Source organism: Ursus maritimus, unplaced genomic scaffold (assembly GCF_017311325.1).
Source record: "Ursus maritimus isolate PB19 unplaced genomic scaffold, ASM1731132v1 scaffold_6, whole genome shotgun sequence".
NCBI lineage: Eukaryota > Metazoa > Chordata > Mammalia > Carnivora > Ursidae > Ursus > Ursus maritimus.
The window spans coordinates 71,520,922-71,539,100 of record NW_024426774.1 but is presented as its reverse complement, the minus strand read 5'-3'; the positions used below and the strand labels follow the sequence as shown (position 1 = coordinate 71,539,100).

The following is an 18,179-nucleotide window of genomic DNA, read 5'->3' as shown; positions in this document are numbered from 1 at the left end:
ATCTGAGGCACCAGAGGGATACTCAAATGACTGGCAGCAAGCCACTGAAACTTGAGTCCAGTTCTCCCGAGAGAGCTTCAAACTAAGGATGTACATTTAGAACCCACAGATGCAAAAGATGAAGCCTCACAAGTGGATGGAGAAATTATCAAAGAGAAGAAGATATATTAGAGAAGAAAAAGGGAATGAAGAAAATACTTGGAGCACTAAGTTGAAGAGCAAAGAAGAGGTGTAAGGGTGCACAGAAAAAAGAGTTATGAGAAGTAGAAATTAGATTATTCAAAAGCGGTAGGAGAAACAGCTGTATATGAAACTGAAAAGGAGTTCAGATGAGCTGGACCAAACAGTAAATGAAAACCATTGCTTCTGTGTAAAAACAAATAAAGGATGCTGTGCTTACACTGGATTTTGGAGACAAACTTTCCCCCAAGTTATTAAATTCAACAAGACAGACCTATTTTACATTTTCCCACTTAACACTAAGCTGTCACTTCTAAGGAAAGGTAGCCAGAAGGAGAAGATGACCCCCCCCCCAAAAAAAAAGCCAGTAAGAAAATGAAGAAGAGTAGAAGTAAATAAAACCTGAAAGATCTAAGATACTTCAAAAGCCCAACATGCTACCGGGAGATTCTCCAGTCAGCGTCTTTTATCCACTTCTCATACTCCTCTGCCAAAAACCATGAATGAGAAAAATATCAGGTCTCAAATCTGAAAATTTAAGCAGGGGTCTCTAACATCCTTCCAGTCTTTCTACACCCAACAAAATTTATTAAAACAGAAAAAAAACTGATCTCTTGGTAAAAATTTTACTTACTACTTTTCCCACCAGTCAAAACCACCTAAAGGTAGCATTTCATATTTAGAATGAGATACAGAATCTTCTAAAGAGCTTGACAGGTAAAAGCCCCCCAGTAAAGAAGTAGAGGTAAGAAAGAAAAAAGATATCTGGGTTCCTCTTATATAACCAGTGAATTTTATTTTTTTAAGTTTTTTTTAAAGATTTTATTTATTTGAGAGAGAGACTGAGTGAGAGAGAGTGAGCATGAGTGGGGTGAGGAGGAGAGGGAGAAGCAAACTCCCCACTGAGCAGGGAGCCTGATGTGGGGCTCAATCCTGGGACTCCAGGATCATGACCTAAGCTGAAGGCAGACACAGCCAACTGAGCCACCCAGGCACCCCAACCGGTGAATTCTAATTCAAAATAAGCCTAGAACCTGGAAGGAAATCATTGACCCTTAGAAATCAGAGCATATGATCTAAATAGAAATGCACATCTTCAAAGTATTACTTATACACTGAAGACAGAACAGAAGCTTCTTCACGTCTGTATTCCTCCTCAAAGTTTTAGCCTTTTGGCCACACCAACATCTGAATTCAGAGCCAAGAGACATCTGCAATATATTATTGAGTGTAACTTAAAATAGTAAGTAGAACGTGACAATGGCAATGGTGACAGCGTCAGGATGGAACCACTGAACTGTCTGAATTCAAACCTTTTGGGAGTTGGGAGGGTAGTCTATCGCAGTTCTTGCGGTCCCTTGTATTCCTAGATTCACGAAAATCATTCTGTTGAGAGGAAAAATAGAATGCTTTGAAGAATAAGAGGAATTTTAGGTAAATAGGGTAACTAAGGAAACATAAAAAAAATCAGTCGAAAACATACCAATCAACTGTAAGCTGGTGACTCATTTGCAAGCTCAACTTGCTTATCACTAATTGATAAATATCACTTATAATCCTTGACTCTGTTGATCCTTTCAATCAAGCTTTAGACTAACTTATAGTTAATATGTTTGAATGATTAAATATACAATATTAGGGCTAATTCATGTGCTTTAACTACACTGACTCTAAGTTAGCTAGGATACACAAAACCTCAGAATTAAGGGGAAATAATAAAAGGCATGCATCACTATGCCAACCAAAGGACTCCACAATACTCTGCCTCACGAAAGCTAAAATGCTTGTAAGGTAAGATTGTGATGACTTTTTAGGCAGTATCATGCCTCTCTGTCTCCCAATTCCCTAGGACTATGATGCGTCATATCAAATTCTTAAAGGAACATATCTTCTATGCAAAAAATGATGTTGTTAATTGTGAAGGGGGAAAGGAAAACGTGGCATGAATGGAAAGGTACACATCTTCGAGCCTTCATTCTACTACTGATTTCCTAATATCCACCCCTCTCAACCCTTGGTCACTCTTCCTAATGCCAGGGGTGAGCCATATGCGGTGCACAGCAGTGTCAGCAAGAAGTTCTGCATTTCCTGTATCAGAAAACGGGCAAGATGTTCCTCTTCTACCCCCTTCCTTAATCACAGACTCAAATGCCAAATAAGTTGCATACGCTGCTCATTCCCCACATAAATTGAGCCATCTGTCGTGAGGAGACCTCTGTAGCTCTGTAGCATTATGCTGACAGTGAGAAAGGCTGTTACCAAACTCCCCTGTGTTGGTTATTCTGTTGGTTTCTTATACTTTACAGGCCAAAGATTTTGGTTCAATAAATCGCAAGATCAGGTCTGGGTTGAAATTTATTTTCCTGCCATATATGAATAAAATGTTAAGTAGGTAAGTGCAAACAAAATTACAGAGTATCAAGAGAATACGCTATTTTTAAAGCATTTTAATACTATACAGATACATTTTAACAAATACCAATTACAAAAAGTTTTTATTACAATAGATTTTAAAAGACTTCTATAAGTCAAGATTAAGTAATTTGAAAACAAAGTATAAATTCGAAAGCAAATTTCATTTTCTAAAACATTCTGAGATTTCTATTTTTCACTATTTAGATTAAGATAGTTCTGCAGTAAAGATGTTAGAAATAGATCCACAGATAATCCTTGTGATAATATCTGAAAAGCAAAATGCTTTTAAACAATTTTTTCTTAAGTAGAGAGAAACATCCAACAAATGTTTGTGAAACAAAGAAGGAATCAGTTTCAAAACTGAGCTACAAGAATTCTGCCCCCATATATTTAGCCCAGAACAGAGAAAATAGTCTCTAAAACACGCATTTACAGGAAAATAAATATTCTACAATGCACATGGCAAACCTTGTCTGAGTCCTGTTTCCTTTGTTCTTCTTAAGACTTAGTTTCCCACATTACTATGTTTAAAAGCTTTTTCTCAGATGGCTCAGTAAAGAATAAACAGGCTGTGAAGTTAAACTGGTTAAACAATCTCTGAATTAGATACTGACTGTGCCTTCTATTCTGTCTTTCACGGAGGTTTGATGAATTTTCTCTGGCCACCCTCTTCAATCTCCTTACAATCACGATGAGTGCCTCCTCAACTCTACTCGTAAGCGCCACCTTGGACTAAAGATTCCCCAACCCAAAGAAAAACACAGAAACAAACCATCTAGGGAGGAGCACAGTTGAAAAAGAATATGTTCTTAACGTCTCATTTACTCCCTTCTCTAGCTAACTATTGCCACCCAACCACCACCACGCCAGCCACCATCATCATAACCAGCCCCCCACCCCAAAGACTTGAAACAACTGCTTTAAATTTCTTTTAGTGCAGCAAGCAATAGCTTGTAAAAGGATGCAAACCAGCTGAAACATTTGACAGACAGTGTTAAATACCAGGGAATTCCTATCAACCATTTTACTTTAAAAGGTACTTTGATGTTGGCTATCTTTCATGTACCTCTTTCATGGCACATTAATAAAGAAAACGGAGCTGAAGTAAATCAAGTCCCAAGGTCACATCTAGAATTACAGCACTGTAGGTACCTGATGAAATACGGATTAATGCTGCATGAGTAGTGAATAAATAAAAGCACCTCTGCCCACCAATCAGGCAAGTTTTACAAGTGCTTCTGAACTTTATTCTGCAACTAGACCTGAGACATCTTTAATCCCCCATGCCCCCGAAACCTAATTATCATAATGTGAACCCAAATGTTAGGGTCCCTTCAAAATGCAAGTGCTGTGAAGCAGAAAAGTAATGGGAATTAAGCTGGGTGTAACCTTAGAAATGTACGGATGTGGGGGAACTTGAAAGTGGTATTTCAATAAGTTAGAAGAGCATAATACAAAGATTTAGCCACATAAAATACATTAGACTCAAAAGGTTCCTCCCTCAAAAACAAAAGCAACAAAAAAAACCAAACTATATAAAACACAAATAAGTTGGATTCAAAAACTATTTGTAAGTACAAGTTTCTGGTCCCAGAATCTTCAAGTCCCATATAATCAAATGAAAAGGATCTCAACAACAAAGAATTCTAGCAATTTTGCATTCTCCTAATGCAACTGAAATGAGAGACAGAATCAGAGCTTCTGCACAACCCAAACTTTACTAATTAAAACAAACAAACAAAAAAAAACACCTTCAATGTTCCTAAATAATCAGTTGAACATTTTTTTTTTTAACGTCGACCAAAGGTGAGGGAAAATAGCAACTCTTTAATGCCAAAGAAAAGAGGAAAATATGAATCAGAATGGGCCAAGGAGTTAACAATCTCAAGGTAAAACTCATCCCATTAGTAATTCGTTGATAGCGTAGACTTATTACTTACATATCTAATTTATTGAGGGACTATGATTTTAAAAAGAGTTAAAATTACATAAAATAAATACATTCATCTTGTACTCACTACATGTCTATGTTCACTACAACACAGAATTCAGCATAAATCAAGATTGCTCTGGGCCCTAGTCACAGAGACAGTTACTTAATGTACCAAAAGATCTATAATACAACCTTATAACATGATTCCTATCTTTACCAAGTACAGCATTTACGGAAAGGTCTGTGAAAAATTATTTCATCTACTTATTTATAAACATTAGAATTTTTTTAAAGATTTTATTTATTTGAGAGAGAGCATGAGCAGGGGCAAGGGCAGAGGGAGAGGGAGAAACAGACTCCCCACTGAGCACGGAACCCAATGCAGGGCTCATCCCAGGTTCCCAAGATCACGACCCAAGCTGAAGTCAGATACTCAGGCGCTCTTATAAATACCAGAATCTTAAAAACTTTTCTATGCAACTGATGTCTCTATGGCAGAAAAAAGCATTTATCTGACATATGTACTTTAATAACAGAACTGTGTACAGATGAAAACAGTGAATTCCACTCCACTTTCAAGATCACAGTAAAATGTTAGCTTAGAGGAAGATCTAGGAGTGTAAGACCATACGTACACAAACTGGGATAGAGAAAAAATGTAAAACAATTGCTTAAAATAAGGGATCGTTCCTTCCGTTTCTAAAGGTTATCAAAAATACTCATAAAATTCCAAAGTTCATCACTTGTTTCATTAATGCAGAACATACTATTGTTTTAATTTACATTTTAGGTTCTGTTATAGCAAATACACTTGTCTAAACAGAACATCTGTTTTGGTTATAATACATTGTATCTTTGGCAAGAACTTGCAATAAAACTAACAAAAACAATCAAGAATCTTTATTGGATCTGGCAACAAAAGCAGATTTGTAACCAAAAACCTTAAGACGAGAAATGACCATCACTGGGCTCTAGGCCAGTTCTAATCTAAGTCAATAAACAAAGATCTGCAAGAAGGGCTACAGTTAAGGGGGGTTGGGGAAACTCCTGCAGATATTTAAATTGGACTTAAAGATACAGAAACACATGGGTTACAAAACTGGTAAAAAAATATTTTATTTTGATCAAAAACTGTCAAACTGAATCTGAATACAAATAGTATTTTAAAACCACACACACACACCCATAATTATTTATTCCTTATGCCTCCTTTCCAACATTTCTCATTGAAATGGTCTATTAAAATATATATTTTTTAAAGTATTCTGGCCATTTCCACAAAATGAACATAAATTATACGGGCTGTAAAATAATTTTACTTTAAAATGTATTTAATGTCACAAACATACCAGAAAGGAAGCTTTATAAACAAGTCTAGTGTTTATGATAGTCCAAGAAATGGAACGAGGATAATCAATCAATAGGTGAAGGACAACAAAATCCTAGAATATCACAGTACATTTTCTCAAGCCATCAGTGTAGAAAGAAGCGAGACAAATATTCTGTTACCTTAATTTGTCATTAAGCCTAGTATTCAAACTAAGAGCCAAAAACACTTTTAGGCTGTCCCACATTTCAAGGCTAATTCATGGCCTTCATCACTGCTATAAAATGGAGATGGAGGAGACAGTCTTTTTAAATACAAAGAAACTGATCTTACATGAAAAGCAGAAATTATTGCACTAGTCAAAAATAAATAACAGGGGGGGGGCACCTGGGTGGCTCAATCAGTTAGGCAGCCAACTCTTGATTTTGGTTCAGGTCATGACCTTGGGGTTCTGGGACTGAGCCCTGTGTTGGGTTCCACACTCAGCCTAGAGTCTGTTTGGGATTCTCTCTTTCTCCCTCTGCTCGCATGCGAAAAGCATGCTCTCTAAAATAAATAAATAAATCTTTTAAATAATTAAACAATTAAATAAATAACAGCAACCACAACGACTTTTCCTCCATATAAAATAACTTCAACTTCACAATATAATGAGCTTTACATAGCTAGATATACTTTAAGTCACATAGCTAAGCTTATTGATTAGATGGGAAATAAATTTCTTTAAAACAAAACCAAAAAATTAAGTCCAGGTGGTTCAGGAAATCTGCTACACATTATTCTGATAGAATCGTCAATGGTCAGATTTCAAGGAAACCTTAGAATTCCATCGAAATCTCTACTGAAAATTCCTTTAGCATCACAAAAGTCATTTATCCATATGCCAGTTCATCTTGTTAAATTGGGTTCAACAACTCAAGTGTCTCAAAACCTTTCCTGATCCTGATTCTAATACACCTCAATGTTCACAAACTTGAAAATCTTGACTAAATCACTGAGTAGAATGTTAACCAATACAGCGTCTGTGGCAAACTCCTAGAGACCTCACACCAGACATCAATCCAGTAGCTAATTAACATTCTTCCGGGAGCCATGTAACCAAATCTCTATCTCTCTAGTTTCTCCACAAAAGTATCAAGAGACTATTCAAAGTTGTGCTGAGATCTAGATGTGCCTATCAGTTCTAGTTTTCAAAAATGGAAAATGAAATGGGATAAAGCCAAAATGTTTTATTTATAGGAAGTGTGGGCTGATTTCCAGTGGATATGTTCCATCGTCCCTCCTAGGTGCTCATTAACCACCCTTTTCTGATTTCATAATAGCCTTGCCTGATCAAGATCACACTCAACAGTCATTTGCATCTGAATTCCCCTTTGGAACATTAAAATACCATCCGCCCCTCTCCAAGCTTCCATAAATTCTCCACAATTAACCAACAGTGGTACAAAAATGTTATTCCCAAATCTACCCAGAACTCCAGAAAATATTTTATCTGGGCTAGAAGATGAAATGAGAAATGTAAATTCTCTTACTAATGCCCTATTTTAGTTACATTCTGGTTTTCTTTGGTGATCTTTATTCTATCTTCTTAGCCCCAAATCTCTATCTTGCCAATGGAAAGAAGAGTTGAGCACTTCTACTTTCTGATAGCCCCTGATCAGGAGGATGACATTATGTACAAGCAGTGGGATCTCTTTCCTCACTCTATTTTTCCTAAGATAATCATTATAAATCTTTTATGCTACACCTAACTTTTGTGGGGAGGCAGTAACTATAGGGATTCAGGCCTGAAGCCTTAGTCTTCCTGTACTATTTTTGGAAGATCAGTGACTCTTCTTTTTACACACTCTTGGTTACTTTTTATCAGCTTTGTATTTGACCTTGAAAAATATACAATTGACTGAAAATTTGCAGCCAACACACACAAACTGATTTACTTCCCTTTTTTTTTTTTTCTGGTGTAGAGCTCCTGGAAGCCAAAATGCTCCATTCGGAACATGATGGAATATGTGAATTTTAAACCATATGATTGAATATACAGGGCTAAATCAAATACTTGAAAATAGCAGACATCAAAAAAATTAAGAAAAATCTATGAGTGTAAAATAAAAATTGCTCCAAACTTGGTTTGGCAAAGAACCATTCTTGTGTAATGTATGTAATTTACAGCCCTCTTCTAGGGGGGAGAAAAAACATTCTTCATAGAATGTATCAGCAATTTTCATATACTTTAATGGGTATAAGACTTAGCAAACCAGTCATCCAAACTATTTTGTTTTCTAGCATAATTACCCTACATTCTCATTTTCCGATAGAATTTTGTTACCAACCATGAATCTCTGAATTGGCCTACTAGAAACCTTTTCCTTTGCAAGAAGGTTACCAAAAAAACCTGACATATGTAAATGAAGTGTTTGGAAAGTCTCCTTTGACATGGGGAATTTTAATTGAGAAAATTCTATCCATTAATTTAACTTCTTCCAGAGAATCTGGAAAGGGTCGTAGTTCATAATTTTAGTGGTGGAGGACATTAGTACAACTTACAGTTACCAATGTGTTGAGGACTGTTGCCCTATTTTCTTTCCTTAAGAGGATCTTTTGCAATTTTATAGGGTAATCTGAATTATATTTCTAAGAGCTTCCCAACTTCTCATTAGGGACTCCTACAATCTTACCTCTTAACTTTGCTTTTTTAAAAGTAGGCTGTGGGGCCCAACACGGGGCTTGAACTCATGACCCTGAGATCAAGTCCTGAGATGAGATAGAGTCCGACGCTTAACTGACTGAGCCACCCAGGCGCCCCTCTTAACTTTGCATTTTTAGAGGTTCAAATATTGGATTTCATATGGCAATAGTTCTCAAACTTTTCTGATTATTATTGACAATAAGAGATATACTTTATATCAGTCCAGGGCACATTACATGTATGTACTCAAAACCTGTATTTGTGGAACAATACTGGGACTTAATACCATGAGATGCACTCTAGCTTTTATTCTTTAAACGCTGATTGGGACCCACTATATGGATGTCACCATCCACCAATGGATTGCGAGCCACAATGTGAAAACCATGGCTCTAGAGTGCTAACATGACATGGAAAGATGAGAATAATGAGGACATGAATGTGGATGTGGATAAATGAGGGGCATAAACTCATCATGCTTTCTTCAGCCTGGGTGGTTATATGACAACACACGGAAAGAATTCCTCTCACTAAGAGATAAGAACACGTGTTATATCGAGATCTCCCTGCAACTGCACTTGTTACTTTATCTTCTTACCTTGCTTTTATACAGAATTCATCACCAATTAGCGTAATATATAAACAAACACATACATTTATCTTTTCATCTCTTTTCCCCACGAAGTAAAAGCTTCAAGAAGTCAAGTACCTCCCAGCATAGTACTTCGCCTGCCAGCCACACATTCTGAGTGCTAACAGTATTTCGCTGACCATATGAGAACACGTGTAATGGGATGTTTTTGTTCTGGCTTAAGTCCCAAAAGCCTGTTGTGCCACCATGAGCAATCACCCAACTTCATCCTGTAAGACGGGTGTGTGTTTGAGAAGGACAGGATGGAGTTAGAGTTGAAAGAGAACACTTCTTTAAGAAGACTACTAGAATGCTGTGGTATTTTTCCTTCTGCCCGAACATCTCATGTGAAGGAATGTACCACTCACCCCATGTCAGGTGAGAGGGGCCTCCCTGGGACCAATATGTGGGTGTGCCTTAAGGAAAAGAACAGATGTAAACACAAGCCTGGGGGGAGAGGGAGAGGGAGAGGGGAGGAAAGGGAGAGAGGAGGAGAGAGAGAGAGAGGAATAACAAAGGGAGAGAGCCATACTAGGCATAAGTTGCTGATCCCCCTTTGAGGGAAGACAAGGATGTATGAACCAAACAGGCCTGTAGGAGGCAGTGTGAACCAAACAGGCCTGCAGCAGGCAGTGTGAGGGAGCTCTAAAGAGATTCTGTCCAAGATGACTGAGTGGCAAAGTGATTCAGACAAGAGCAGTCTGCCTGAAACCCAGGACTGAAGGAGTGTCATGGTCAGCCTGAGAACATATCTGCCAAGTCACAGAAACAACAATTCAAGGATCCTGTTGGGGAAGATCTCAGGAAACAAAAATAAAAACCAAGTTCTTCAAAATTTCCCCATGGAAGAATGAATCAGCAACTGCATGTAGGCCACCCAGAGGGCCCTATCCTCAGACTGCAACTGTCCCCACTGTGTAATACTATGGCTCCTTTTCCCTCTTCTCAACTCTGAAGACTACACTTAAAGGAACCCGAAAATTCAGCTGGTGAGTTGGAAAGAAAGAGAACAATAACACGGAGAGAAGAGTGAGGAAGCTAACCATGCCCCTGCAAACCCCCCATGGTCTCAAAGAGCTTCACACAACTAGAGGACTGGAAGACAAAACCCAGGGTCCACCTACGATATAGGTTAATACAAGATTCCCCCAACTACTCTCACACATATAAAACCCTCAGGGTAGGGCTCCTGGGTGGCTCAGTTGGTTAAGCATCTGCCTTCAGCTCAGGTCATGACCCCAGGATACTGGGATCCAGCCCCACATCAGGCTCCCTGCTCAATAGGGAACCCGCTTCTCTCTCTCCTGCCCCCCTCCCCACTTGTGCTGTCTGTCAAATAAATAAAATCTTAAAAAAAAAAAAAAAAAAAACGACAAAAACACCAGGGTTAAACCCCCATGTGTATATATGTATATGTACACACACACACACACACACACACACACACATATCCATCCATATACCCCAAAGGGTTAAAACCCCAGTATAAGGGTCAAAGAGAAATAAGCTCACTGTACCCTACCCCAGGATATTGTGATGAAAATGGACTATCTCAAACCTTGTCAGAGGGGGAATCTCTGATGAGAACATGGAACCATAAGCCATCTCTCAGTGTACAGCGTAAATTCACACTACCTGGGTGGCCAGAAAAAAACTCAAGCCAAGAATTTAATTTAAGTGATTCTAAACTCATAGTGTCAACAGGAGCCTGACAGAAGCAAATGCAAATCCTCTTTGGAGTCTCACAATCAATGTAGGCCTCAATGACTTCCCACAGATAAAGTTCCATGAAAATAAGGAGTTTTCAATAAAAAATTAACTGAACAGAAAACCAAACAAAGCAGCAGAACCGGCAGTAATAACAGATAGCAGAAATAGACTTCTAAGGATTTTCAGTAGCAGAATTATCACACAAGCCATAAAACAGCAATGGTTAGTATGGTTAAGGAAATGAAAGATAGATATAAAAATATATTCGGGGAAAAACAAAAGACCATAAGAATGATCAAGTGGATCTGAAAAAATACAGAGCTTCTAGAAATGAAAAATACAACTGAAGTTAAAAATTGAAACAGATGGTAGCTACACTCATCATGAGCACAGCATAATGTACAGAGTTGTCTGGATCACTATATTGTGTGCCTGAAACTAATGTAACATCATGAATCAACAACACTTAAAAAAAAATTACATGGATGGATGTCAATTCTCCACAAATTAAATTGTAGAGCCAATTTAATCCCAATCAAAATCCCAGCGGGACCATTTGTAGAAACTGAAAGACTGACTCTACAGTTTATGTAGAAGCACAAGAGCCCTACGATAGTCAAAACAATTTTGAAAAAGAAGCATGATATTGAAAGACTTACACTAATTTAATGACTTATTAGTGTTAAGATATATAGATCAATTAAACAGAATAGACTACAGAAATAGATTCACATGTATATGGTCAGTTGATTTTCAAGAAAGATGCCAAAGCAGTTCGATGGGGAAAGGAAAACCTTTCACAAATGGTACTGGAATAATCCAGTCATATGCAAAAAAAGAACTTCATACTATATAGAAAAGTTAACTTTAAATGGGTTATAGACAAATCCCATACTAAACGTACCTGCAAATAAATACTGAAATTTCGGCTGATTAGTCTGTCCTCGTAGGTTCAAAACTAAAGATACATCAAAGATCGAAAATAACCAGTCGTCAAACAACAGATGACTAAAATATGGTGCAACCTAACAAGAGAATTAAAGAAGAGAAAGGAGGGAGGGAAGGAGGAGAAAAATGAGGAAGGAGAAAGAGAAGAGGAGGGAGAGGAAGGGAGGACAGGGAAGAAATGAGGTGGCTCTGCTGTTTACAAAACACTACAGCTGGCAATAAAGGCATTCAGAAAGAAAGGGAAAAACCAGCATCCATTCTTTTTTCAAAACTACTCTCAAAACTAATTAACAGCTTTCTACTCCATTTCTGTTACTTAAGCTGATTAAGGTTCTCTGGTTAGTTTTTGGTTTCTTGGAGAATAAAAAGCTTCAAAGCAACCATCTCAGTAACTGAGAAGATAATGAGGTTTTATGGCTTTATGAAGAAAAGTCAGAAGACTTAAAGAAAAGTTAGAGAAACTTGAGGGAGGCCTGCATTTAAAAAAACAAAAAACCGTGATATTCTTGGACATGAAAGAGGTTCATATTTTCTATAAAAACTCATATACTTTCTAATATTCTAGACTCAAGAGTAATAAAAAACTCAAAAGCCATAAAGAAAAAGATGGATAAATCTTAAAAAAATAAAATTTTGAATTCTGTACGAAATAAAGCTTAAATTTAAACACAAAATGGAGAAAACTATTTGCATAATTTGCAAAAATTACGACAAATGGATCAATAATTAATATATAAAAACATTTACAAAACATGAACAAGACGAAAACCTCCAACAGAAAAAAAATGAGCAAAGGACACAAGCCATCTACACATACACAAAAAAATCCAGAAATGGCCAGTGAACATACAAAAATATATTTGACTTCATTAATAATAATAGCAAGTATATGCCAAGAGCTGTTCTAAGGAATTTATATACATTAACTCATTTAACCTTCAAAATAATTCTGTAAAATAGGTTCTATTATCATTCCCTTTTACAAATGATGAAACAGAAATACAGAGAGGTTAAGTAATTTGTCCAAGGTCACACAATTAGTTAAGAAGCAGTGCTGCTAGGATATCAATATGCAATTAAAACAAAAATGATAGAGCAAACATGCACCATAATAATATTCAAGGTCCCAGAAAAAGGGAAGCAGAGACACTGTACGTAAGAGTATTAATTGGCATAGCCATTCTGGAAGACAGGATGGCAATGTACCTCAAAAGCCCTACAAATATGCAGCTTGAAAATTAATTTTCTCAAACAAGCAATAATTCATACACCCCAAAACACTGATTACATGGGGTGGAGGCACTCCAAGGAAAAAACACACAAGGAACCTAAAAGCTGGGAACAAGGACATTCATTTTATTCTCCTTCAAACTGTATATAGAGGTTCTATATTCTTAAGATATATTTCACACTAAGTGCTTTATTTTCTTCCCTTTTTATCTGGACTTTTATATGGACTTGTAATATAAATATTTTTGAGTAAAGACATCCCAAATTAGCCAACATGCTGAGAAGAGGGAGAAATAGCATGGAAATAATCTCGGTAATAGATTGGGTTTGGTAATTAAGCATTTTTCAGTTTAGGAGTAGTGGTAAGGTACCTCTTTAAACCTGCAGTCCACTTCTTGGAATGGATTTGAAAGCACTAAAGGTACGTGCAAAGATCTAAGCACGAAAACATTCATTACAGCTTTGTTGATAATGGTGATGATTAGAAAAAGCCATCTTTCACACAATGAGGAATGACTAAAATATAAGATCATATAAGAGTTTATCCATAGTAATTTTAAATGACTTTGTAAAGTCCACTTATAGGCATGGGGGAAATGCTGTAAAACATGTACAGTGTGAGTTCCTTTTTATAACACACACGATCTAGAAATACGCTCTAAAATGTAAGTACCAACTGAGCCAACAGAGAAGCCTATCACTTCTCTGTGTTTTCCAATCTGCAATAATAAATATTATTAATACCTTTAAAGAAATAATGTTTCTTTTTAAATTTTAGGCAAAAGATTTTCATTAGCTTCACTCTTAGGCATTTTTCACAAAGGAGTTAACTTTTTGAGGCTCATGCTATTCCCTGCAATTAAGTTGGACTCTTGGAGGTACAACAACTTCCCTCAAGCAACAAAATTATGATTCCTTAAATTATATTTTCTTTCTATTAAATGGTTGGTACCCTTCTGGAATGAAAGAAGACAGAGGTCCAATGTGTACTTTACAGATGTCCAGCACCAACCCTCTTTTCCTAATATGATCTAGCCACTCGCTCGTGCTTCAGTGGCCAAGCCCACTGGTCTACATCTAACCTTAAACCCACAACCCCATGCTTCTCCACAGCACCCATTCCCTTTTCTCATTCTCTCATCACACATCGCACCTCCTCAGGTCACTCTTATTTTCTAATTCTTTCATTATCCTAAAGAATGAGGGCACTGGGAAGCAAAATTAATTTCTTTTCTTTTGTTTTCTATATTTGCCTGCTCAAACTCACTTGTATACTGCAGCTTTCAGGGCAGAAACATGAAGTGCAGGCTCTGAATTAACAGCACAAAATTTTCTTTTCCATTTGCTGCTCCCAGGTTTTTACTTGGTCTCATGTGATTCTAGAGAATGCACACGATGCTGTGATTTCTAGCAATATGTTTCTACCATCAGTATAAAGTGTGCCAATCATAGTTTGAAATATAAGAAGGCAAATATTAAAGAGTCCTTTTAATTCTTTCACAGTTCATTAAATAAATATATAACTCTAACCATGCAATATTTTTATTTCAGAAATTATCACTTATCTTGGGCAAAATATAATCTCTAATCTGCCAAATACAAATTTCTCTATCAATGAAAGAAGAGAGAAAACAGTAAGTCATACATTTACCTGAGTGTTAAACTGAGGGGAAATTTTCTACAGTTGTTCCAAATTGTAATTCTGGTCAATAGCTTGAAAAGACTTATCTGATTAAACATAATTTAAACCTTAATGTTTAAGAATTTAAATTAGTAAGTATTTGTTGAGATGGACCTATAAGTACAGATGTTATGTTTAATGGGAAGGAGGCAGAGATAAATAAAACATGATCCCCTGATTTAAGAAGGTTTCAATGTAGAAGGAAAAACTAGATCATCACTCGTAAGCATAAATATCTCATAAGGAGCTAGCCATTTCTACATTTCAATAAATTTTACCATTGCTACATAAAAAATACTCTTTTTTTACAAGAGGAAAAACCAGGACAAAAGCAGAAAATAATCAAGTATAATGAGTTAACATGAATGGAAACAAATATTCATAAAATAAAATGAGTGCCTACTATGTGCCAGTGGATTGAAAATAGCAAATCATATGAGCAAACGAGCACATTTAATACTTTAATGATATGAAAGTTCTATTTATAAGCACTACAAAGGTACCCAAGATATTTATATTAAATGAACATGAACAAGTTAAAAAAAAACAAAACAGACAAGTTGCCTAAAATAAACTGAATCAGCTATATTGGATCCTTGTACCAGGTTCTCAAAAGGCCTGGATGCATGTGCACAGTTGCCAGAATAGGGAAGATCCACAATATTCCCCAGACCATCCGGAACAAGAAGAGGGAGAGGGGGAGAGGTGAGGTGGACTTTTCAATCTGGTCCTTTCCTGAACCACAGCCCTGTAGTACCTACAGCTTGTCCCTGACCTCCTAATCCCCTTGGTTACCCTGCATTTGTTTTCCTGACATCTTGATTATACTCTTGGCACCTGGAACACTATGCTAAATACAAGGCCCTCCTCTTTTGGCCTACCTCCATGGATCTTGGGATTCTTCTTCCTGTGTTGGGTTTTGTTTGTTGATCCTGTCAATCACATACTCATCAGCTGACACAGCAGTGGAGATGGTGCTTGTGCACTCATCCCTAGGTATCAGCTATTTGTAATTGGTAATATTAGTAATTATCTTCTGTCATAGAATTAAACCCTTAAGAACTTAATATTCTACTGTAGTTTGAAAAAGGTAAGCCTGGGGGCCCCTAGGTGGATCAATGGGTTAAGCATCTTGGGTCATGATCCCAGGGTTCTGGGATCGAGCCCCGTGTTGGGTTCCCGGCTCAGCGGGGAGCCAGCTTTTCCCTCTCCTGCTTCCCCTGCTTGTGCTCTCTCTCGCTCTCTGTCAAATAAATAAATAAAATCTTAAAACAAAAAGAAAGAAGGAAAGAAAGAAAAAGAAAGAAAGAAAGAAAGAAAGAAAGAAAGAAAGAAAGAAAGAAAGAAAAAGAAAGAGAGATAAAGGTAAGCCTGGCTACCTGAGGTCCAAAAGGAAAGTAAGGAAATGATGGTGAATGAAAGCAGAACTACTACAGATTTAGGGGCAGGACTAGAGAAATGGGTCATGGTAATCCAAAGCTATTCAGAAGTTAACTGGATGCCTATATAACATGAAAGCTTGCAATGAAGACACAAATAAGAAAGGGATATCAGAAGTGCTTTTAATTGGTAATACTTACCCTTGGCTGTCAGTTCTGAAAACAGTTCTGAAAACCAACAATTTATAGGCATCAGAACTTTGGGAGAAAAAAGCTAAGTTATCCACAGTCCTATGTACTAGTTAGTAGCTAATTAGAGCCCTCACACAAGGTACAGCCTAGAAAACCCAATGAAACGAAGTAAGTCCGATCTTGCTATTTCTGTGAGAGTTTTCAGGATACTGAAAATCAAATTTCTCTAGGAGACAGACACTTTACATTGTCCTACAAAGTGCCTGTGAACAGCAAGAAGTGGTTTGCGGGCATAGAAGAGGCATATCATAAAAAGAGAGAATTCATCACAGAAGGAACTGTAGAAGTTCCTTTGCCTCTCAAAGAAAACAAACATTCCTAACATCCTTACCAGTAAACAACATCCAGTGGCGCAAAGTAATTTTTCATTATCAGGTCAGCAAAGTAAGCTTCTGTTTCCCGGCAGGCAGTTCCATTTCCAATCACCACTGTGCTGCAGCTTCAAGGGATAAACAAGATGAGAAATGGAATAAGCTCAAGGCATGCTTCTAAATCAATCAGGAGAAAATGAACAGAATGCACAAATACTATCATACAATGATCTTATTCTCTCACAGAGCCAGGCAATATCTCCCCTATTTCACAATGGAGGCACAAACTTTTGTAGAACAAAGGACAATGCCCCAGCATTTGGTATGGGAGGCAATGGAGAAATATTTTACTGTCACACAATCAAGAACAGTCAGCTTTCTTCCCATCTAGAAGGTACCAAACTTACACATAGATAAGAAACTCTGGAGCATTCTAGGCCATAATGAAGACATCATGACCGAATTATGTGAGGTTGCCAAATAATCTCTCAAGCTTCAAACTACTATCACATCCACTCCTCAGATCCATAAAATAGAATGGAAGAAAGGAAGGAAGGGAGGAAAGAAAGGAGGGAGGGAAAAAGCTAAGGGGGGAAGAGAGGGAAAGTGAGGGAGAGTGAGAGAGCAAGAGAGAGAGAAAGAGACAAAGACAGCCCAAATAAAAGAATTCAATGCTCACTTTTTCTCATATTACCACCTTTGTTTAGCGAAGGTGGCAGAGGAAGGGAGAAGCATCCCTCCAGAGTCCAAATGTAGAGTTCTCCAGCAATTTGCCCCAGCATTGTTTTACATGATTCCTTCTCTCTCACCAAGGCACTTCCCTTAATCCCTCCCTCCAAATATCTCTGACTGGCTGAGCCAGTGAAGTACTCAAAAGGTTACTTATTTTCATACTTGAAATTCAGCAAAAGCCTCTTTATTTTCTCTGCCTCTCGGAAGCCTTGTCCACAATGCAAGTAAACCACATCAGTATGAAGAATCTGACCTTAGAGAAAATGAAAAGAATAAGCCATTTTGTAAGAAATTATAAAACATAACACAAAGATGATTCAATTAAGCATTTTATACCAGAAAAGGGAAATGTTTTGTCTTTTAAACTGCAGGATGAATCATTCATATTCACTAAATCTGATTCTCCCGAAGCACTCGGAAATTTTGTTGCTTCCAAAGTTATAAGGACACTACTTTGCTACATATTATCAACAAAATCATCATTAACTAGCTTATATGCCATGATACCTAAAAGAGAAATGGTTTTTAATAACATATAACATCAAGCTAACATTTACTGAATATGTACTAAATGCCAGACAATGTTGTAATACTATTCTATTTCTTCTTTTGGGTTGTAGATATGTGAATTTCTTTCCCTATATAATTCTTAACCTGCATATTTATGAGTTGTGTGCTTCTCTATATTACATTATTTTATATTATATTATATTACATTATATTATATTTCAGTGAAAAATATATTCAACATTTGAGGGTAACAA

General features: G+C 37.0%; 1 protein-coding gene across 3 annotated transcripts in view; it reads right to left on the bottom strand.

Moving 5' to 3' along the window:
* SRBD1 (S1 RNA binding domain 1) overlaps positions 1-18,179 on the bottom strand; it is a 197,593-nt gene that overhangs the window by 118,733 nt on the left and 60,681 nt on the right. For all 3 annotated transcript variants that reach the window (XM_008699821.2, XM_008699822.2, XM_008699823.2), the window contains 2 exons: positions 17,578-17,668; positions 16,704-16,811 (listed from right to left, as the gene is read on the bottom strand). In XM_008699821.2, the coding sequence (XP_008698043.2) occupies positions 16,704-16,811; positions 17,578-17,668 (199 nt within the window). The remainder of the gene's footprint in view (positions 1-16,703; positions 16,812-17,577; positions 17,669-18,179) is intronic.